The 22,198-nt window shown below is 66.0% G+C and overlaps 1 protein-coding gene across 3 annotated transcripts; it reads right to left on the bottom strand.

Annotated features, from left to right (window-relative positions):
* Nucleotides 1–4,343: 4,343 nt before the first annotated feature.
* SBK1 (SH3 domain binding kinase 1) lies at nt 4,344–21,114 on the bottom strand. Of its 3 annotated transcripts, XM_038151607.1 has the most exons (5): nt 14,857–15,018; nt 12,804–13,451; nt 7,777–7,979; nt 7,490–7,692; nt 4,344–6,916 (listed from the first exon to the last, which is right to left on the bottom strand). In XM_038151607.1, exons 2-5 carry the CDS (start codon nt 12,959–12,961, stop codon nt 6,134–6,136), a joined length of 1,347 nt encoding a protein of 448 aa, XP_038007535.1. In that variant the 5' UTR covers nt 12,962–13,451; nt 14,857–15,018; the 3' UTR covers nt 4,344–6,133. The 3 variants fall into 3 exon arrangements, with proteins under 3 accessions (XP_038007535.1, XP_038007536.1, XP_038007537.1); XM_038151608.1 differs by lacking the exons at nt 12,804–13,451; nt 14,857–15,018 and adding an exon at nt 20,477–21,114; XM_038151609.1 differs by lacking the exon at nt 12,804–13,451 and having other exon boundaries at nt 14,857–15,017.
* Between the last annotated feature and the right edge of the window lie 1,084 nt (nt 21,115–22,198).

The following is a 22,198-nucleotide window of genomic DNA, read 5'->3' as shown; positions in this document are numbered from 1 at the left end:
CTGCTCTTGACAGAGAATCCTGGGCTGCTTCAACCCTGCTGCCAGCCCCGGTGCCCTGGGGTCCTGCTCCTTCCCCCACAGGGGGCTATCCAAACACATGGAAGTGACCGGGGTGCTCTGGAGCAAAGATACCCCCGAGAAGCTCCTGACCACTAAAGCACCACAGTCCATCCATCCTGAGCTGCTGAGCTCCCACACAGCCACAGCCACGGCCAGCACAGCTGGCAGCCTCCAAATACTGGAGTGGCCCTGGCCCTGAAGCCAAGGCCGTTGTGTGGGCAGGCTGGGGCAGCCAGCCAGCCCTGGCACACACCAGTTATCCCGGCCAGCCTTGTGACCCAGGAGCTCTGCAGAGCCAGCCACGCTCACAGGGTCCAGGGGGACTTTGGAACTGGACCTTGGTCCTTGGAAATGGCTCCTGGCACTGCTCCTCAAGCCAGGCCTGGCCCTCGAGTGGCTGCAGAGGTGCCACAAACTGGAGCGAGGCCAGCAGAGGCTGAGGGAGCTGGAGCTTCCTCGGGATGGAGGGAATCAAAATCCCTGTCTGGGATTTTCAGATTTGGGAGCAGCCCCGGGCAGGGAGGCGCTGATGGGCTCCTGCCCAGGAGGGTGGGGTAGCCCCAGGAGAGGGACTCCAGGCCAGCTGCGGGGTTTGCCCCCTCCAAATGGTCCCCAGTTACCACCCCCTATTTCGTGACTGGGAATAGCTCCACTGCAGGGCACATCTGGCCTTTCCGTACAAACTGGCCTCGCTTCATTGTGGCCCCAGCCCCGGGGGCACTCTGGTGTCCCAAATTCCTCTGCCTGCCTTCGTGCCAGGGCTGGGGGCGGGAAACTCTTGTAAATAAATCCCCGTGTCCTGAAGCAGTGGGAGGGGAGAGGTCGTGCCCCAGGCTCACCTGCAGCCTTCCCCTTAAGATTCCGGTCCCCTGCGGCGTCTTCAGGGCTACAAGGTGATTAACATCCCCTTTCAGGGTGATTAACATCCCCTTTCAGCTGTTCCAGCCACGTTCTGGATGCCTTTAAGCCCCCGGGGTGTTACACATGGCTTACAAGTTGGGCTCCATTAGCGCTCGACTCGCTGTTTATTAAAACCTCGATTAATCTTGTATTAATGCTCTTCAAATGCGACTTTTGTGGAGGTGCAGCAGCCTCTGACAGGAGCTAAGCTTCTCCCCAGCCCTGTGCCACTGCTGTCAGCGAGGAATTAGCTCGGGATCTCTCGGAGCTGAGGGGTTGGGAGGCTGCAGAGAGCAATGATGAGGATGCCCGTGAGGATGCTCTGATTATGGGGTAACAGCAGCCCAGAGACACCCCTGGCTCTGCTGCCCCCGAATCTGGGGCAACTGGGGGACAGGGTCCGTGATCTGGGAGCCCACTGCCCACTGTGTCCCCCCAGAGAAGACAGGAAGGTGTGGGGGCAGCCTGGGGGATGGATGCTCTGCTTGCCAGGACCCCACAAATCCAGAGCAGGTGGAAGGGTTCGCAATGGAAAGATCCACATCTGAAAAGCAGAAATCTCCCCTGGCCCTGCCCTGGCAGCCGTGTGGCTCTGGGAAGGCTGTGCAGGAAGGAGGAGCGCGGCCCAGCCCTCAGAGCCTGCAGGAATTGCACCTCGTGCTCCTCCGTGGGCTGGGGATGCTGCCTGTGCCAGATCCAGAGCCACGGCCGGGCGAGGCGCTGATGGGATGGAGGAGATTTCCCATCCCTGCCAAGCTGGGATGCTGCGGTTGCCACGGCAACGTGGGAGGCCTGCGAGCTGGAGCCCGCAGCCCACCCCTTTGGGGGTGTTCAGGGCTGGGGGTGCTCCCAGGCCCCGTCTGAGCCCCGGCACCTCCCCGCACCCAAAGCTGCCCTCGACCCCCTCCTCTCAAAACTGGCACCCCCACCCATCCCTCAGCCAAAAGCCCCCGCTGAAAACCCTGCCTGTTCCATGGCAAACACCTTTGGGTGCCCGCAGCCGCTGTGGGGAGCACGGAGGTTCCGGCCACAGTTTCCTGCTTCCCTGGGCCCCGGGCCGAGAGCCGAGGCTGGAGCGAGGGCAGCCGGCCCCCGGCGGGTCTGGCCATCCGCCGTTCCCGTGGGATGCTGCAGGGCTCTGCCCGGCGGGCGAGGCTGCGCCGGGGCTGGGGGAGCAGCCAGCTCTGCTCTCCCTCCTCCCTGAGGTGGCCGGGTCGTCACACAAGGTCACCTCTGCCTCCCAGCCTGCTGAGCCTTGCCGGGCGGCACAGGCTGCGTTTTTCCCCACCTCGGGACAGTTTTTGCTGTCTGTCTCCGGCAGCTCATTCCCGCCGGGGCCCTCGGCCGCTGCCGGGCCTCGACTGACATCTGTCCATCATCCCCGGCAGCTGGAACCGCAGACAGCAGCGGGTCCCCGCGGGAAGGACAGGCAGGGAGGAGCCCGAGCTGCGTCCCCTCTGTGGGCAGTCTGCCGCCACAGCAAGAGCATCGTGCTGCCCCCGTGCCCGCTCCCCTGCCGCCGCATTCCCGCATTCCTGCCCGAGCGCCCGCCCGGTTCCGCCGGGGCACCGGGTGGCACATGAGTCACGCTTCCTCCCTACGCCCGTTCCAGCGCGGTGCCGCCGCTATTTTTGGAAGTTTTTGAAAGCGGATCAGCCCCGAGAAGCGCAGCTCGTGGATGCTCCCCACGCCGGGCTGGCGTCCCCCGTGTCCCCGAGCCGGGCCGGGGAAGCCCCCGGCAGCCCGGACCCTGCGCTCCGCTCCCTGTTCGGGATGCGTGGGAACTCCCTCCTCATCGCACGGCCCCTCCTGAGTCAGCAGCGAGCTGAAGCACCATCCTAGTGGCAAAATATTACCTTTTAAAGGGCTCGTTTGCGATTGGGGTGGGACTTCTTGCAATGCCAGCTCGGCGTTGATCGTCGTGCTCCCAACGAGCGGATCATTCCCTGTTATTTTTACTCCCAACCCCCAATGTTTTAGCTGGGGCTGCAGTGCCTCACAAAGTGTCTGTGAGGAAAACCGGGCACAATCCAGCTCCGGAATCGAGGGGTGGATGAAATCCGAGGCGGGATCAGCAGCTGAGTGTCACAGCCCGGCCTTCTTGGCCTTCCCAGCTCGGAAGGATCTGGTTTTACGGGATGCTGCACCCACACCATTCCACACCTGCCACCCCATCCCCTTCCCTCCGCTCCTCCAGGACCTGTCCAAATAGGGGATTATTTTCCTTTCAGAGCAGCGATTGCGTTGCTCATCCTTCTCCCGGGGAAGGTCAGCGGCCCCGGAAGGTCCGGCCGCCTTCCCGGCCGAACCGGGGAGCAAAGGCGGAGGGGAGGCGGGGAGGCTGCGGCCCTGCCGGCCAGGCGACACCTCTGCCGTGCAGGCGGTGCCTTGGCAAACTTTAGCTCCGTTTTTTTGTGGCTGGAGCCTTTGCCTGGAGACAAGCAGCTCCTGCCCCGCGGGGCTCGCAGCAGCCCGACCTTGCCGGGATAAAATTAGCCCCGTTTCCCTTTGGATTAAAGGCAGCTCCGCTGGAGCCGCTCGAGCGCTTCGGCTCCGAGACGTCAAATGGCAGCGATCCCTTTTTTGTCTGGATAGGGGAGGGGAGAGTCCTGCCAGCCAGCCTGGTGACAATGACATTGATTTCCTAGACCTCTCGGCGTGGCCAAATCTGTATTTTTAGCCGAGGAAGAGAAAAATACGAATCACGTGTCAGAGCAATGCTTTCCGTGCCCGGGTGGGAGGGAAGGAGCCGGGAGCGGGAGCAGGGGATGGGCAGGACTCGCTGCCCGCTCCCCGGAGCGGGGCTGGGGATGCACCGAGGATCCATCCCCGCACTGCCCCAGCCGTGCTCCGCACAGCTCCGGCCTCCTGCAGTGCGGTCCCCACTCCCAAAGGATCCCGTCCGTCCCCTCCGCATCCCCCGTGGCCGTTTATCTTCCGGGGCAGGCGCTGCCTTCATCTCTGCTTCCCTGCCACCGCCCCCTCCTCCTCGCTCTCCCCCACCCTGTTCTCATTTCCCCAAGAAGACTTTAATGAAATCTGCCCTTAATTAAATCCACATTCATTTGCATAATTACCAGGAAATTGAAATTAGCCTGCAGACGTGGCTGGAATACATTTGGCATCAGGCAGCCCTGGCTGTTTGGAGGGGGCTGCACCGAGGGCCGCTGGGTGCCCCCCACCCGTAGGTGCCCCACGGTGCTGCTCCCCACATCCCTTCCCTCCCGTCCCGGGGTGGCCGCGGTGACAGGGTGGAAGCGGAGGGACAGCCACTGCTGAGGCCACGGCAGGGCAGAGGCCGTGCCCTCCGCCCCCGCATGAGCAGCATCACGTTTCCTTTAGTTAGTAAAGAAATAAAAAAAAAAAGTCTTCACCGCCATTGAGAAATTTTTTGTTGCTTTTATAACTATGTATTTTGTCATTTTTTATGGTTTCAGTTGTGGTTTTTTTAAATCCTTTTCAACAGTGACAAACTGAGGTAACGTCTGTGACACTACAGCCTCTCCTACGGGAAGGTCCGAAACCCGACAGCTGAGGGAACTGGAAATAAAAACCTGACAACCTACGGACACAGCGACCTCGACGGGGACAGAAATCACACCGGGCACCCCCTGGGACACACCCGGGCAGTGCCACCGAGCCCTCCCGGAGAGGTGCCACCGAGCCCTGCCGGGGCGGCCGGGATCCCTTATCTACATTATTGCACGAAAGATCGAGGACATCGAGGGACCTAAGGCAAAGAGGAGTAAAACCGGTGCCTAGCTCTCTACGCGGGGCAATGCTACGTCTAACGCCGGGCCCGGGGGGTGCCGGGGACGGGGCACGGCGGGGGCGGGGGCGGCCCCTGCTCTGTAAACTGCTGCTGCTGCTGCTGGAAAGCGTTATAGCCCTTTGTGGGGAATTGGGGCACCGGGGCCGCCCCACGGCACCCACCCCTTGGGAGGGAAGCCCGAACCACACCAGGGTGCTCTTGCCTTGGGGTGCCCCTACAGCTTCCCCACCGCGGCGGTGGGGTGAGCTCCCCGCTCTGCCGGGTGTCCAAATCCAGGAGGGAAGGTGTGACCTCCACGCACACCCCAGGACCTTGTCACTAAGGGGCCACCAACGGCTGCTGCCACCGCGCCCTGCCTCGCTGCAGCCAGCCCCGGCAGGGTCTATCCCGCTGCCGCTTCCCCGCCAGCCCCAGGGGAGGGTGACAGGTTTGGGAAGGGGTGACAGCAAGGAGGGGCGATGGGGACAGCACAGAGAAGCAGGCGGGCCCGCGGGAGGCACTCGGAGCTCCCTCCCCTGCTGCCGGGCTGTGCAGGCCAGCCTGGGGCGCACCGCTGCCACCTCCTCCGGCCCCTGGGTACAGAGGGTCTGCAGAGGGGCCGCGGGGACGCCGGCACGGCAGAGCCAGCCCGGCCCCGAGCATCCAACCTGCTGATGGCCGGCACCGGCCAGGGGGCACTCATCCCTCCGGCAGCGCCCGAGCCGTGTGGGGCAGGGCAGGGGGCAGGGGCTGCCAGTGGCAGTGGCTGGGACACACAATGACACACAGACAGGGACACTTGCTACATCAATGGCTGCCAGCACCTCCCACGGCAGGGAGGCAGCCGGGGCTGCCGGGGGTCCGGGGCTGCTGGCGACCCCCCGGCTCCCCGTCACCCACCTCCCCACCCTCTCCCAGTCCCCAGCAGCGCGGCAGGGACGAGTGGAAGAGGGCAAATCACCACCCACCCAAACCTTCCCAAAGGCCTCCTCCACGGTGCAGGGTCATCGGCCTTCCCGCTCCCCGGGCGGGGTCGAGCCCGGCGTGGGGCAGAGCCAGTGCGCCCCTCGCTGCCGCTGCTCCCGGCTCTTCCTCCCGCACTGGGAGACCCCTCCCCACGCCCCCGGGGAGCCGTGCAGGGGGCAGCACAGCCGCGGCAGGGCTGCGGGCGCCCCCGGCCTCCCCAGCAGTGAGCGGTGCCCTCGGCGGGCTGCGGCCACCGGCCTCGCCCGGGCGGGGCGGGGAGATCGGCATCCTCGGCGCTACGGAGCGCCACCAGTTCTGTCCTTTTCCTCTTCCATCGTGTTTCTTTTCCTTTGTTTTTTTTTTCCTTTGGGAAACCCGGAGCCCGGTCCCGGCTCGTGCCACCACCACCACGACGCGCTCCCCCATCCCTGTCCCGGGGCGGGGGGACGGGGCGGGTCACACGCAGATCTCTATTGCTGTGGCCAGGACCATCTGCCCCTTGCCCTTGTCCTGCCGTCCGTCTGTCCTGCTCGCCGTGCCCGGGGCGGCTGCTCCGGGCTCGGGGCCCCGCGCTCCGCTGCCCTCCGTCAGGACGGTCCTCTTGAGCGGGGCGGGCGTGCAGGAGCCGCTGGCCTCGTGGCAGTGCGGCCCGGCCGGGAGCTTGTCCCTGGCGTGCTTGCGGGAGCGGTACGAGGGCCGGCACCGCACCTCGGCCATGAGGTCGCACTTGATGAAGTAGAAAACCTCCTTGACGGGGCAGCGCTTCTCGGGGTCGAGGGCCAGCAGGCGCTGGAACATGCGCAGGGCGCTGTCCGTGAAGCGCCGCCACTGCGAGGGCAGCCCCGCCAGCCGCCCCTTCTGCCACCGCACAAACTCCTCGAAGAAGGCGTCGGACGCCACCGCCGCCTCCCAGGGGAAGTTCCCGGTGAGCACGCAGAAGATGAGCACCCCGAAAGCCCAGACGTCGATGCTGGTGTCCACGGCGAAGCCCTCGGCCCGGCCGGCCTGGCACACCTCGGGCGCCGTGTAGGGGATGGTGCCGCTGATGCGCTTGACGCGGCAGCCCACCTTGCGCGTCATGCCGAAATCGGCCAGCTTGACGCGGCGGCAGTCGCGGTCGAAGAGCAGCACGTTCTCCGGTTTGATGTCCCGGTGCACCAGGCTCTTGCTGTGCATGTAGTCGAGGGCCAGGCCCAGCTGCTGCACGCAGCGCTTCACCAGCTCCTCGGGGAGCCCCACCTGCGGGGGGGACACGGCGTCAGGCACTCCCACCGGGCCCTGGGGGGATCCACCCAGCCCGAGCACCCACACCTCCATGGTCTGATGGTCGTGGGGGCTTTTATCTGGGTGCTCTGAGGCAGGGGATGGTGGTGGGCCATGGGCCACCCAAGAGATGGGTGGTGGATCTCAGGCTCCCCATAGGATGGTTTAGTTTGGAAGGGACCTTAAGGATCGTCCAGTTCCACCCCCTGCCCTGGGCAGGGACACCCTCCACTAGCCCAGGTCGCTCCCAGCCTCGTCCAACCTGGCCTTGGACACTGCCAGGGACAGGGCAGTCACAGCCACAGCTTCCCCAGGAGAAGGGTGATGGGTCTCAGGCCATCCTAGGGACAGGTAATGGATCTTAGGCCACCCAGAGGATGGGTGATGGGTCCCACACTTGTTTGTAGGTGCTATGGTCAAGCCCAGCCCAGATGGGAGTGCCCAGTCCCTGCACCTGCACAGGCACAAAGCACAGGGGCAGCTTTGCTCAGCACCCCCGGAGCCCCCACATCCCACGGAGGCTCCCACGGGAGGTGCTGGAGGCCCCACCTGAGGCGGGATGATGTCGAAGAGGTCCCCGCCGGGGGCGTACTCCTGAGCGAAGACGTAGCAGTCCTCGGTCTCGAAGACCACGTCGAAGACCTTGATGATGAAGGGGCTGGAGGAGAGCGTGTTGGTGATGCTGAACTCCCGCAGGAAGTTCTTCAGCTTCGTCTTGCTCTTGTTGACGAACTTCAGGGCCATCTTGGTGCCTGTCGAGGGCAGGGGACAGGAGTGAGCCCTCGGCTGGGACAGACCCGGCCCCCCGCTCCCAGCACACGCCCCGCTCCCCTCACCTGTGCTTTTGTGGGACACCAGGTCCACCTTGCCGTAGGTGCCCTTGCCGAGCTCGCGGATGAGGTCGTAGTGCTTGGTGATGTCGGTGCCCGAGAGGGTGCGGATGGCCAGGGACTGCATGTCCTCGGTGATGAGGGGCACCCCGCAGCAGCCCAGCTTGCGCGACGGCTCCTGCTCAATCGAGCCCGCGCTCATGGTTGCGCTGCAAGGCAGAGGTGGCACTGCTTCCGTGGGGGCTGCAGGGCCACTGTGTCCCATCCCATCCCGTCCCATCCTGTCCCATCCCATCCCATCCCGTCCCATCCCATCCCATCCTGTCCCATCCCGTCCCATCCCACCCTGTCCTGTCCCATCCTGTCCCTTCCCCAGGGCTCCAGCCATGGTAAAGGGGGATTGGGCTGCCAGGGTGGTGCTGGGCAGCCCCCACTGGGTGCCACCTCTCGGTCCCCAGGGGCCACCAACCCAGTGACTCTGGAGGGGATGCTCCAGCCTCCATGGGGGCTGCAGCTGTGTGGATGCTTGGGGGCAAAGAGAGGGGTCCAGGCATGGCAGAGACAGGGACAAGGACACACATGGATACAAACAGGGACACACACATGGACACATTTTCTCAGGCCTAGTGTGTTCCCAGCCACTCTGCAGGACAGGAGCTAAGGCCCTTTGGGGGTCCCCTCTGCTGCCGTGTCCCCAGTGGGGACCCCAAGAGGCAGCCCTGTCTGCTCCAGTACTGAGTCCCTCCAGAGCTGAGCCTCACCCCAGCTGGGGCAGCTCCAGAGTGGAACCAGGCCTGTGCCCTGGCACCAAGGGGACACAATGGCTCTGCAGCAAATCCCTCCCTCACATCGCTCTGACCATCCAGCAGCACCAGCTCCTGGGCTTCGCTGGCCAGGGTGCCAGACTGTCTGGTGTGGAGAATCCCAGAACCTCAGACTGCTTTGGGGCTGGAAGAAACCTTAAAGCCAGTCTTGTTCCATGGGCAGGGACACCTCCTGCTGTCCCAGGCTGCTCCAAGCCCTGTCCAGCCTGCCCTTGGACACTGCCAGGGATCCAGGGGCAGCCACAGCTGCTCTGGGCACCCTGTGCCAGGGCCTCCCCACCCTCACAGGGAACAATTCCTTCTCAATATCCCATCCATCCCTGCCCTCTGGCAGTGGAAAGCCATTCCTCTTGTCCTGTCATTCCAGGGCCTTGTCCCAAGTCCCTCTGCAGCTCTCCTGAAGCCCCTCGAGGCACTGAAATAGGCTTTAAGGTCTCCCCAAGGTCTTCTCTTTTTCAGGCTGAACAGTCCAAATTCTCTCATCTTTTCCTCATAGCAGGAGTGTTCCATCCCAATAATCATCATTGCGGCCTCCTCTGGGCTTGCTCCAACATATCCATGTCTTTCCTGTGCTGGGGACCAACAGCTGAATGCAGCATTCCTGGTGGGATCTCACCAAAGCTGAGCAGAGGGCAGCCCAGCCAGCGGCACATGGACAACAGCACCAACACTCCTCACTCCCAACAAACCAGGGGTGGTTTTCTTCTCTCTCTGACCATTCCCACATGAAGATCCAAGCTCAGAGTCACCACACCAGCCATCACACCACCACAGCAGTGAAACCACCCCAGCACCTCCTCTGATGTCTTCAGGGCACTCCATCACCACAGAAGCCCAAACCCCGGGCAGCCAGGGACGTGGGGAGGGCACTCGGTGGCTGCAGGTGGGTGAGGATGGGCAGAGAGAGCCCGGGGGTACCCACGGGCTGAGCCCCATGCAGGGGCTGTGACAGACACCCCAAATGGTGCCAGACACCCCACAAAGCACCTGCAGCACCCCACAGTCAGGTTCATACACAAGGATCCTCCCAGCCCCTTCCCAATAAGGCTGAGTCAGATCTCCAACTTCTCCCTCCTTCCTTCCTTCCCCCCACCGTGCTGCCTGTCATCCCAAACCAAAGCTCAGCTTCTTCACTTATTATAGTTATATTTTTTCCCTGGGAAGTTGGGGAAAAAATAGAAAAGGAACTTCAACATCATGATGTTCCAAAAATGTAACAGTTTGACTCATAAGATCTCCGAAGCAGCTCATCTCCATAGTGTTTCATTGGCCCCCTGGCAGAGGAGCACCATCTCAGTGTCTGGGTGCTGGAGGTGGAGGTGGATCAGCAGCAGCTCGCTGGAGGCAGGACTGAGAACAGCCCCCAGCATCCTGCACGAAGAATTCCGGCTACGCTTGGATTTACGGCTGCGCTCATCAATGTCCCTTAATTAACCGGCGCCGAAATGCAATTATTCAACTCGAGAAGGTTGGGTTTGAGGAAAAACCCTGCTGGTTGGACGGGAGAGAGGAGAGGGAGGGATGGCAGCTTGTGGAAGTGCTCTCCAAGTCAAGGGCTGTTTGCTTTTCCCCTTGGCTCAGCCTGTTGGGGTTTCCAGGTGTCTCCTTCTCAGCCAGAAGCCGAGGAGCATCCACGGGAAGCGGGGATCCCGCCGAGCCAGGTCCCGTGCTGCGGCGTGGGCTGGCACAGCTGGCACCGGGATGTGCTGCCAGGGATGGGGATGGGCCGGGATCCTGCCGCAGTGGCACGGCCAGCTCCGAACAACAACCCCGCCTGGCCAGGGCTAACGGGAACACGGGGCCATCGCCGATCCCAGGAGGAGCCAAGCAGCGGCGGTGACCAAAACAACGGCGCGCCGAGGCCACGGAAAGCGCAAACGCAGAAGTTGTCATTAAAAATGGAAAGGCTTTTGGAAACATGTTGGGTTTGATGTGAGCAGCGAAGCGGGGCGGCAGCGGGAGGCAGCGAGAGCTCGGTTCCAGCTCCGTGCACTCCCAGGGACAGCGGGGATGCGGGAACAGCAGGGCACGGAGGGATGGCAGCGCCAGTGTGGCAGGAGATGTCACCAGCTTGGCCTGGCTGGGGTTGAGGTCCCATATCCTTCTGCAGCCAGGCCAGTCCCACCAAGCACTGTGTGGCCACGCGCCACATCGGGTCACTCCAGAGCCACAACGGGGCCTTTCCCGGCACCCCAGCTCCTCTCCCGCCCCAAAACCCTGGAAGGGAGTCAGCACTACGTCTGAAGGAGGACAAACACACCCTCTCCAGCTCAGTTCCAGGGGCTCCTGAAGGAACTTTCCCAAGCAGGGAGGAAGGATGAGCATCCCGGCCGAGCCCCCCACGGCTCGAGGTCCCGGAGTGACAAAGAGGCAGCGAAGCTGCTGCCACGTGGCCCCGGGACCTGCCGCTCACCACAGGCGGTTCCTGCCGTCATCTCCGCATCCTGAGCCATTTCTCCTACTATTCAGACTAAAATTGTTCTGTGTTTAAGCTTCAGAACCGTTTATCTTATTGAGTGAGGAGGATAATCCACCCACCTCTTCCTTGCTCCCTGGCAGGTATTTATAGGCAGCCACTCGTCTCCCGTCGGCAGCTGCCGCTCCTCTCCCCAACCTCCCGGCTCCATCCCCAGCCCCGTGGAGCCGATCCCGGAAGGATATTATCCCATAGCCACAGCCCAGCATCCTGCCAGCAGCCGAGGCTGGCACCGGCAATCCTGCCCCAGTGCCGTTCCCTGCCGGGGGATGCTCTGCCCTGCTCCGGATCCGCTGCGCATCCCGCTCCGCCGCACGCCCAGCCCCGGGCGCATCGGCTCTGCCGATAACTAATTGCAAACTCATTAGGAGCTCATTGAGAGGAGCAGAGGCCGCCCGGGAGAGTCGCCCCAGGCTCCCGCAGAGAAGGCTGCTGGAGCAGCGGCTGCTTGGAAATTAAGAGGGAAAGGGGAAAAAAAAATCCCTCCGGCCACATCAGAGACTGACAGAAAAACAACCCAGTTATTGAGGGAGGTTACAGGAAAAGGGTTTGGGCTGAGCGCGGTTGAACACTGGGGGCTGGGACTCGCACCGTGGGCTGTTCTGGGGCAAGGAATTGGGAAAATGAAGGGAAAATCTATGCAGGGCAGGGGCTCTGCAAAACTCAGCTTCCTCTTTAAAGAGGGGAGAAATGTGAAATGCAGCAGTGGGATGGGCACAGGCCCACGCTACTCTGTCCCTGCACTTGGCAGAGATTTGATTTCCCTGTTTCCCATGCCCAAACCCTCAGTTAGGAGCAGGTAACACCAACTCTCATCCAAGCCCAGCAGGCTGGAGGCCAGGGCATCCCTCAGGAGGGACCTCCCTCACTCCATAACCTAACCAGCTTCCAAATCTGGCCTGTTTCCCCTAAACAACGCACTGAGCCAGCAAAGTCGCACCCTGGGCCCTGCCAGAGCCATCCCCTCTCCCAATTCTCCACATGCCAGCACCACCCGTGTCACTGGAACCAGGGGCCAGCGGTGCCTTGGCCGTGCCCCACGCTGAGCCGCTGCCTCCCAGTGCCCCACTGCATTTCCAGCCCCTGCCACCTCCATTGCTGCCTGACCCCGTTCCAGGGACATCCTGTCCTCTCCTCCGTGCCCCTGGGACCCGCACACCAGATATGAGCTGTGCTTCCCGGGGGCTGCGGCGCGCTGGAGCCCAGGGAGGGCTCGCAAAGGCACCTTGGCCTAATGGGGACAACGCGGGTGTGGGGGCAGGACAGGAATCTCACCGGGGCTCAGAGCCACCAGCACCACCTTGGCCAGGCAGCCTCCAGCCAGGCCGGCCACCACCTCCCACCCACCCAAAGCAACAAAACGGGCTTAGGGAAAGGGTTCCTGCGTCCATGTGCCACCCCAGGGCCATGCAAAACCCCCTCAGGACAAGCCGAATGTGTCCGGGAGGTCACACACGGCACGGGGACATTGGCTGCTGGCAGTGGTTTGGGGACAGCCCCTCTGCCAGCATCCCGCAGCCCAGGAGGAGCACAGGCCATGGGTGGGGCACGTCTCCATGTGCAGCTGGCTCCAGAGCAGCGGGACAGCGCCGGGAAAGGCTGGAGCACCTCGGACACCGCCGGAACCAGCACCAAACCTCCACCGAGAAACCCGCGGCGACTGGGACTCCCCAGAGCCCCCAGGGTAGGGCTGAACTGGCGCTGAACTCCAGGTCATCCAACAATTCTCATACCAGCTCCTTGCCCAGACCAGAGCAGCCGGCCTGGCGGCAGGATTCTCTCCGGCAAAGCCAATGAACGCCCAGCCAGGCACGGGCTCCCAGCGGCAGGAGCTGCTCTCCCAGTGCAGATGTTCCAGATGCAGGGCAGGGTCAGGCCCTGTCCCACCCATCCGTGGTGTCCCCCGCTGCAGGAACCATCTCCTGTCCTGGCCAGCAGCCTGTGACAAGCTCCCTCAGCCTCTGGTCCCAGGATTCAGGTTTCACAGACCGATTCGGGAAGAGCAAACAAAGCAGCGCCGGGACTCTCTCCTCCGCCGGCTCCCCGGGGAGCCACCGCTCCTCCTTCCTGCCACCGTCCCCTGTGCCCTCCGCTCGGCTCTCCCGGAGCTGCCAGCAGGATTTTCCCTGCCCTCATGCACAGGGGCCGTCACTGTCCATCGGCCCCGATGACAGGACCTTGGCTGCCTTTCAGTGCTTCTGGCCTCCCGGGGTTTTTGCTGCCGAGCAGGATGGCTTCCTTAGGACCTCAGCTCCTCCCGCCTTCGCCGCCAGCACCGGGGACTTATGATTACTTCATTGTTTGATTGGTTTCATCAGCCTGTCATCATCTCCCTCCCAAAAACTCTTCCGCCAGCGCCGACAGCACCGCACGGGTGGGATCTGCAAAGACAAACGCCCCGAGCGGCACCTGCCCGACCCCGCGGCAGGGCCAGCCGGCCCTCGGCCCCGCTCGCTCCTGGCGACAACAGGGACACGTCCCTCTGCCACAAGCCCCAGCCCTGACCCCGCTCCAAGGCGCTTTGTGTGCCCCCAGCTCAGCCCGCCGGCGGCCGGGATGCTCCCGGGAAGGAGGATGCCCACCTCCGCCGTGCTCTCCTCCCGCAGCAGCCCGGGCAGGGCACGGTGACACGGTGACACCGGGCAGCTCGGGGGCTCGGCACACGGACAGCCAGCTCTGGCCCCTGCCGCCCCGCGCGTCCCGGACAGAGGGGTGCCGAGGCCGGGCCGCCCTGTCCCCGCTCCCCGAGCTGTGCTGGGGCTCCCGGCTGGCGTCGCCCGCCCGCGGCCACGGGGGCAGCGAAGGCCGGACCGGCAGGAAAGTGGGTCACGCTCCCCCTTCCCCGCTGCGGCCCGGGAGCGCCGGGGTGGCATGGAGGCCGGCCCCGCGGCCCGGGGACAGCAGGGGACAGCAGGAGAGGTGACAGGGGAGCCAGGGGAGGTGATGAGGGGACGCAAGGAGACAGCAGGGGACGTGGTGAAGGGATGCGAGGGGAGACAAGGAGAGATGACGAGAGGAGATGACGGGGGGAGATGATGAGGGGACAAGAGAGGACACAATGAGGAGAGACAATGAGGGGAAACCAGGGGAGATGATGGACGGGGCATGAGGGGAGATGACAAGAGGACATGAGGGGACATGAGGGGAGGTAATAGGGAAGACAGGAAGCTGCCGAGGGAAGACAAGGGGAGATGAGGGAACATGAGAGGAAACAAGGGGAGATGAGATGGGGAGGTGGTGAGGGGATACAAGGGGACACAGTGAGGGGACACGAGGGGACACGGCCTGAGCTGCCCCCGAGGCCGCCTTTCCCTGCTCTCCCCTTCCCCTGTTCCCAGCTGCCTTCCAGCTCAGTGCACCCTTCCAGACACCCCCAAACCCGCCGGGAGCCCCCGGGGACCAGCGCCGCGGCCCCAGCACCGCTCGGTGTCACTCACGCCCCTCCGTCCCCCGTCCTCCTCCCCCCTCGCCCCCCCCGCCGTAACCGGGGCCCGCCCGAGGGGCGCAGGTGCCACCGGCCGCAGGAGGACCCGGGGGGGGGGGCGACCGATCCCGGGGGGCAGCGCCCGCACCGCGCGGTGCTCACCCCCGCTCCATTCATCCCGGAGCGCCGGCCCGTACCGGGATGGGGGTTTTGTCCCCTCCCCGCGCCGTGCGGGCAAACAAAGGGCGGCCTCGGTACCGGCGGGCAGGGGCCCCCCGCACCCCCATCCCCGCATCCCCATCCCGGTATCCTCCTCCCCGCACCCCCGTGCCCGCGCCCCCATCCCCGCGCCGCCGCCTTACCGGAGGGGCGAGCCGCTGCCGCGCCCCGTCCCCGGCGGGAGAGGAGCCGCCGCCGCCCGCCGCCGCCGCCGCGCTCCGCCCGCCCCGCCGGCTCCTCATGCCGCGGCCCCGCCGCCGCCGGAGGAGCGGAGCGGAGCCGAGGGAGCCGAGGGAGCGGAGGGAGCGGAGCGCGGCGCCCCCCGCAAGCCCCGGCAGCGCCCGCCCCGCGCCGCGCTCCGCCCGCACCGGCACCGGCGCCGCCCCGGGGAGGGAGCGCGGAGCGGGAGGAGCGGGGAGGCGCGGGGGGGCTCCGCCGCCGGCCCCGCGGGGATGGGGGATGCGGAATGAGCGATGCGCGATGCGGGGCGCCGCTTGTCCCCGCCCCCCGATGTAGCCGGGGGGAGTCGGTGCGGGAGCAGCCCAGGAGAGCGGGGCCGGGGCTGAGCCGCCTCCTCCCCGCCGGGCGCGGAGCTCCGGTTCCGCGGGCTCGGCTCGGAGCACAGCACGGCGCTGGGGACAATGGGGATGGGAGCGGCGCTCCACAGGGGGCGGCTTCACACCCGACCCCACCCGAGGCTGATCCCGGGGTCACCAGCGCTGCGCAGCCGGAGTGCCCAAGCACAGGACCGTGTCCTGCTGCCCGCTGTGTCCCTGGGCCCTGCTGTCCTTGAGCCCTCCCAGAGTCTGTTCCCTCTCCTTTGGCACAGCTGATGCCCCCGTGCCTGGGTGATGCCCACACAGGGTCAGGGAATGGTTGGGGTTAGCAGGGACCTTCAGGATCATCTCGTTCCATCCCCTGCCGTGGGACACCTTCCAGGCTGCTCCAAGCCCCATCCAACACGGCCTTGGACAGTTCCAGGGATGGGGTGGCCACAGCCTCTGGGCAACCTGAGCCACCGTGGCACAGACAGCCCCCCAAAATGCTGCTCCTCAGTGTGTGCAGGACATGTGACTTCCCCTGTGGCGCATGAATGGTGGGAACGTTCAGGCCAAGCCAGGGAATGCCAGATGAGGCAAAGACATCACGGGGGCTTCCCTTCAAGTGCCTTAAATTTGGCAACACTTTCAGCAAGTGATGCCAGAGCTGGGCACCAGGAGCTCCCAGGCACCTCCAGCCTGGGGGACAGTGAGAGCTCTCCAGGAGGAAGGCGAGGGGTTGGCACTGTGCTCCCTCTTGGAGCATCCCTGCACACACCTCGTCTTCCCGGGTTTCCTTCTAGGCCCACCAAGGCCAAGCAGGGAGGTTTAACACCGGCCAGGATTTGCTTTGGCACTTCCTTGTCTCTCAGCTGGTGCCAGGTCCCTTGGCTCCCGCAATGTCACTTTATAGGGACCCACAGTGGTGGGGCTGCCCCACCCTCCGAGGGGGACAACGGACTGCTGCCACACATCAGCCGTGCCCGCCCCGCGGGACCGAGCCGTGCCACTGCCCCCCGAGCCCCCACACGGCGGGGAGGGCCGGGCAGCCATGGGCTCTGACTCACGGATGGCTCCGCTCGCGCTGAGCATGCAGAGCAATTAAGGCTTTTCATGAATGACTTTAAGGCAGGAGGCTGAATCACACTCCGACACTCCGCTTTAATTTGTGCCGGCATCGGCTGTGCCACTGTCACCCCCTTCCCGCCCGGCAGCTGCGCACGGGGCACGGCCAGTCCCGGGCAGGGGGCGGCTGCGGCTCCCGGGGCCGGTCCCTCCATCCCCCTCCGCTCGGGTCCTGCCACAGCTCCCGGTCCTGCGGCTGGGACGCTCCCAGGGTGGGTGATTGCCGGCGGGGTGGAGGCATCGGAATGGCGCTGGGAGAAGAAATGCTGGAGCGCAGGGCCCCGGCCAGCCGGGCTGGGCTGGGTGCGGACTGGCGCTGCGCGGAGCGGGCGCTGCGGGGCTGGCACGGGGCTGGCACGGGGCTGGCACGGGGCTGGCACGGGGCAGGAGAGCCTCTGAGCAGCGGCGGTGCGCGAAAGAGGAAAGCGGGGCAGATGCGCAGAGCTGGGCTGCGCTCGGTGCCACCGCAGCAGCCCCCACGGGCCAGGGAAGGGCACAGCCCCACGCCCCGCTCCATGGGCCGCTAGGGAGAGGGTGGCTCCGGGCTCGCCCCTTCCCGAGGCCCCTCTCCCCCCGTGTCCCCTGCCTGTCCTTGCGGTGCCGTCCTGGCTCCCGCAGCCTCCCGCTCGCGGCTCCTCCGAGCTCTCTTGTCAGCTCTCTCCCTATTTATAGCTCGGGGCTGTTTCTAGGTCAGGCGGGAGGTGCCGGTGCCCGGGGAGCCAGCCCAGGGACCACGGCGGGGCCGCAGGGACACTGTCACACGCCCCACGCGTGGGTCAGCTCCCAGTGTCACCATCCTGGTGCTGTGCCCTGGGTACACAGGGGCTGAGCTGGCACTGGGACCAGCTGGGCCTGGCAGGGCTTTGTGGCATGCCGTGGGACTCTGCGTGGCTTGGCAGGGCTTTGTGGGGCTCTGCGGGACCCCACGGCGTTCAGCAGGTCCTCACGGGACTTTGTAGGACTCAGCAGAGCTCTTTGGGACTCCATAGGGCTCTGTGGAGCTCTGTGGGCTCCAGGGGCTCAGCGGGGCTGTGTGGGGCTCCGTGGGGCTCAGCAGGGCTCCATGTGACTCCGGGGGGTTCCACGGGGCTCCGTGGGGGCCGTCAGGTCCCTCTGGGGCGTCCCTGCCCCTCGGTGGCACGTGGGTGACACGCACACCGAGCCATAGTAACACCAGTTGTACCAGGGAGCGCCCGCACTGAGCTCGTGGTCTTCAAAGCACTCCCGGAATATTAATAACTAATTAAGATTAACGAGATGAAAGGAGCCAGATCAAACATATTTATCACCTCGTGCAATCCCAAACCGTGCAAAGAGCCCCCGCCTCCCCGAGGGACCACGAGTGCTCCCGGGATTTGTGCTCGGAAAGGGAATATCCGGCTCGTGCCGTGGGATGTGCTTGTACAGGGTGGGCAGCGGGAGTGACCTGGAAAGCCCAAAATATTCCCAGCGTGCCAAATCCCCTGGGAATTCAGCGAGAAGGTCGCTTGTCCCTTCGCCATCGCTCGGCCAGAGCGGCAGCCAAGGCGCTGAGCCCCACACGGCCGCGGGCCGGGGTCCCACGGCCACCCGCGCCTGTCGCGCTCCGGTGACAGGAGCCAAAGCTCCGGGGATGCTGCGGGGATGCTGGGAAGGAGCCGCGGAGGGAAGGAGGGAGGGAAGGGGGGAGCTGAGCACGCCGGGAGCCGCAGCCCGGGTGGGGGGACCCGCTCACCCCGGGGGGCTCCGGCGTGTCCCGCCCCAGCCGGGGGGGCTCTACCCGTGTCGGGGTGTCCACTCGGTCCCTGGGGACAGAGCCCACCCACGGGGATTCCCAGGGGAAAAGGGCGGTGGAGCTGGATCCCGCAGCGCGGGGCGAGGGCTCGGAGCCCCCAGCCCGGTGTCCCCCCGTGCGTGGGGCAGCTGCCACCCCACGCGGGACAGCCGGGGGGATTCCCGGGGGCCGCTCTCAAGGTCAGGGAGGGGCCGCGGCCCGGGAGCCGTGGGACAGCCCCGCCGGTGACGGGCACACGCCGAGCCCCTGCCGGGGGATCCCACCCTCGGGGGGCTGCCCCGGCCCGCAGCCCGTCCCCTGCTCCCGGGGCTGCCAGGACCGAGCGGGGCGGGCACAGCGCCCCGAGGGATGGATCCCGGGCCGGGCCGGGCCAGCACCGGCCGCAGTCGGGACCTTGGGAATGGCGCTGAGCCCGGAGCACGGTGACGGCTGCTCAGCCACCGGGACCGAACGGGACCGGAGGGGCTCTTTGGGATGGGCTGCCTGCGGAAAGAAGCACAGCGGGTTTCTTCGAGGGGAAGGAGGGGCTGAGCTGGGCTCGGCGAGAGCCACGGGGCCCGCCCTGGCACCCCGGTGGTACCCCGGTACCCCCACAGCAGCCGGCACCGCCCGCCCGCCGCCTCCGCTCGCTGCCCGTTCTCCTGGCACCATCTAGAGGCTGCGGGAACGGGCACGGGGGGACGGGGACAGGGAACAGGCAGGGGCTGACAGAGGTGAAAAGACACGAGGACAGACACGAGGGGACAGGCAGAAGGGACAGACACGGGGGGGACAAACATGGCGGGGCAAACACGTGGGGACAGATATGGGGGACAGACACACTGCCACAGCACCCACGCGTGGGGCCCACGCACTGCCCTCGGCACGGGGGACAGGGTCAGGGCCGGGTGGTGACAGGGCGGGGAGCACCTCTGGCAGCACCTCCTGTCACCCCGGGGAGCTCCCGCCGGCGGGGCTGTGCTGGAGGTGACAGGCCATGGCAGCTGAGTCCCCGCGGGATGGAAACAGACTCGGGGACAAGCTGGTGACAGCCAGGGGGTGTTCAGGGACCGGACACACCCCCACACCCCAGTGCAGCCCACCTTGAAGCAGGGCAGGACAGGGAGAAGCCTCTGGGCACAAGCCATGGGTGTCCGTCCCTCGCCGTCCCCGAGCAGGGAGGGGTGGTCCCTGCAGCCACCACGCGGGACCTGGGCCACCACACTGCCACCCCGGGTGCTCCCTGCCCGGCTGAGGATGCCGGGCTTGTGCCACCTGTGGCCTGACACAGGCTGGGTGCCACTGGTCAGCTCCGAGCCCGGGCTGGGCTGTGGGACAGGGGCCCCGGGAGATCTGTGCACACCCCCGGGCAGCAGCAGCCACAGCCAGGCCCTCCCGATCCCTGGTACCCCTGTTCCCACTGGGCACTGACCCACAGGAACTGAGGCTCCAAACCCTCGTGATTTGCACCATGATTTACACCATGATTTACACCCTACAGCTTCCTGCTCCCCGTGAGGAAGGCCAGACTGCCTGGATTGATCCAGCTGATGGCCCTGAGGCCCCCCAGACCTCGCTGGGGACAGCCAGTGCCTGGAGGGAGCAGAGGGGGGCTCTGCTCGGGGCTGGCAGCGTGGGACAGGAGCCGGCAGTGGCTCAGTGCCACCGAGGAGCAGTTGGGCACAACATGTGCCAGCACTCGCACCTCGCATCCTGCCGGCCGCCCGGCTCATTCCGGCTCCGCACATTCTCCTTGGCTGTCGCTCAGCAGCGCCGATGGGAGAGGAGATTTCGGGAAAGGGGGAGGCGAGCGCCGGTGCTGCTGCCCAGAGGGACGGGCCTGGGGGAGCCTGTGGCTCTCCTTGTGGACCCCCAAGTGCCCTGGGCCCCGGTCCGAGCCAGGCAGGGAGGAGCAGAGACTGAGCAGGGGCCCTGGGACGGCTCCAGGAGGGAGCGGGGGCGGTTCTGGGATGGCTCCGGGAGGCCCTGGGTGCACACGCTGCTGCCCACAGCCCCGCTGCTCCCATGGGCACAGCAGCACCGCTGAGCTGGCACGGCACGGCACGGCACGGCACGGCACGGCACGGCACGGCACGGCACGGCACGGCACGGGATGCCCAGCGGGTTCTCTGCTGCCAGGGAAGCACATCCTGGGCGGACACCAGTGCACACAGCACCGGCTCCGGGCTCCTCTGCCGGGAGAGGATGCGCCCGCTCCCGAGGAAACTTTGGCACTGCCCCCGGGCCGGCTTGGTGCCCGCTCCGTGCCGTGCCCTCCCTGCGTTCACGGCGTGTCCCAGCAGCGCCGTGTCCCCGCCGGGGCTGTCCCGGGCCGGTGGCACTCACCTGTGCAGGTGCAGGGGCTGCAGCTCCTCTTTCTGGAAGCAGACGAAGCAGAAGGAATCCATCGCTCAGGTCCGGTGGCCACCGCGCCCGGGCGAGGGCGGCCGCAGGGCAGGCAGTGCCGGAGGGCTCTTGGCATCTTCCTCGCCGTGCCGGCGGCGGCCGGAGGCTCACGCCGCCCCTCCCGGGGCCATGGTGCCGGGGAGCCCGTCACACGGCCGGGCTGAGCGCCGGGACCGGCCGCTCCCCGGGCCGTGCCCCGTCCCGCGTCGCTCCCAGGCCGGGGCCGGCGATGCCCAGCGGCACCCCGGCACCCATGGCACTGCCGGCCCTCAGGGGGTGCGAGCAGGGACCCGGGGCGGCATCAGCGGCACCAGGGCTCCGGCAGGGCGGGCCGAGGCACCGGCCGAGCCCTGCGGGGCTTCAGAGGCCGCGGGAAGCGGCTGCCCCTCGGCCCCGGACAGCGGCCGTGCCGCGGGGAGGGGAAGCGTCCCCTGCAGCAGGTGGGGTCCGGCGGGCTCTGACAGGATCCAGCGCGGTCTGGAAGGGTCCGGCAGGGCCCGGCAGCCGAACACACCGACGGAGGGGGAAAGTTGTGCCGTCGTGGAGCGGCGGCTCCGCGGGGCTCGTCTCACCGGCGGAGCAGCCGCTCGCTCTGACAGCTAAAGCAGCGTGCGAGTATTAATAGCTCCCGACTCCCGCGGCGAGGCTGGAAATTAACTCCTCGAATGCCGCCTGCCCGGGCTCCGGCCGCCCTCTCCCGGTGCCCGCTGCTGCCTCCGGGCTCGCTAGCACGGGCGGACACCGGGCAAACCCAGCCCGCTCGCCCGGGGCACCGCGAGCCACCGAGGAGCCCGAGCTGTGCCCCCCGACACCCCCAGGCTCTGGCCGGCCTTGGCACGGGGGACATGGCACAATCGGGGGGACATCTCTTAACCCGGGTGCTCATGGGTGGCCCGAGCCTGCTGGAGGTGGCGGAGGTGCCGCCCCTGGGCGCTCCCCCTGCCCGGGCACGGTGGGACAGGGCACAGCACGGGAGCCCCGGGGAGTGCTGAGGGGTGTCCCTGCCCCACAGCAGCGTCCTTTTCCCCCAGATGAGTGTCCCTTTGCCCCTTGATGAGTGTCCCTGTCCCACAGCAGTGTCCCTTTGCCCCTTGATGAGTGTCCCTGCCCCAAAAATGGAGCATTGCTGCAGGCAGTGTCCAGCTGCTCCACGGGGATACGCCAGGCCACGCTGGGTCAGGACCCCCAAAGTCACACGGCCCAGACGTGTGTCATTGTTCCCCATCCTTTGGGACTGGCTCAGGGACCAACACGTGTCCTTCAGGTCCTTGGGACCACATCCTGGTCCCACCCAGTGTCCTGGGCCAGGAGCAAAAGCCTCGTCCTTGGGAAGGTGAGCAGGAGAATGGGGAGAGGCTTCCCCAGCCTGGCTTTGGGCTTCGTCATCTCTCCCTGAATTATTCAGAGAGTGGCTCTGCCTGTGGCGTCGGCTCCGGCCACACCCCCGCTAATGGCAGAAATCGATGCCTTTTTAATTCCTCGTGGCCAGAAAGCTCCTGGCTGTGCTGCTCTGGGTCCTGTCCCCCCAGGAGACTCTGATGATCCCAGTTTTGTCTCACAGACTCTCGGAATCTCAGAATGGTTTGGGTTGGAAGAAACTTTAAAGCTCATCCCACCCCAGCCCCTGCCATGGGCAGGGACAACTTCCACTGTCCCAGGCTG

The sequence above is a fragment of the Motacilla alba genome, chromosome 14 (assembly GCF_015832195.1).
Source record: "Motacilla alba alba isolate MOTALB_02 chromosome 14, Motacilla_alba_V1.0_pri, whole genome shotgun sequence".
NCBI classification, from domain to species: Eukaryota; Metazoa; Chordata; class Aves; order Passeriformes; family Motacillidae; genus Motacilla; species Motacilla alba.
Note: the sequence above shows the minus strand (reverse complement) of the source record. Positions and strands in the feature narration are given on the sequence as shown.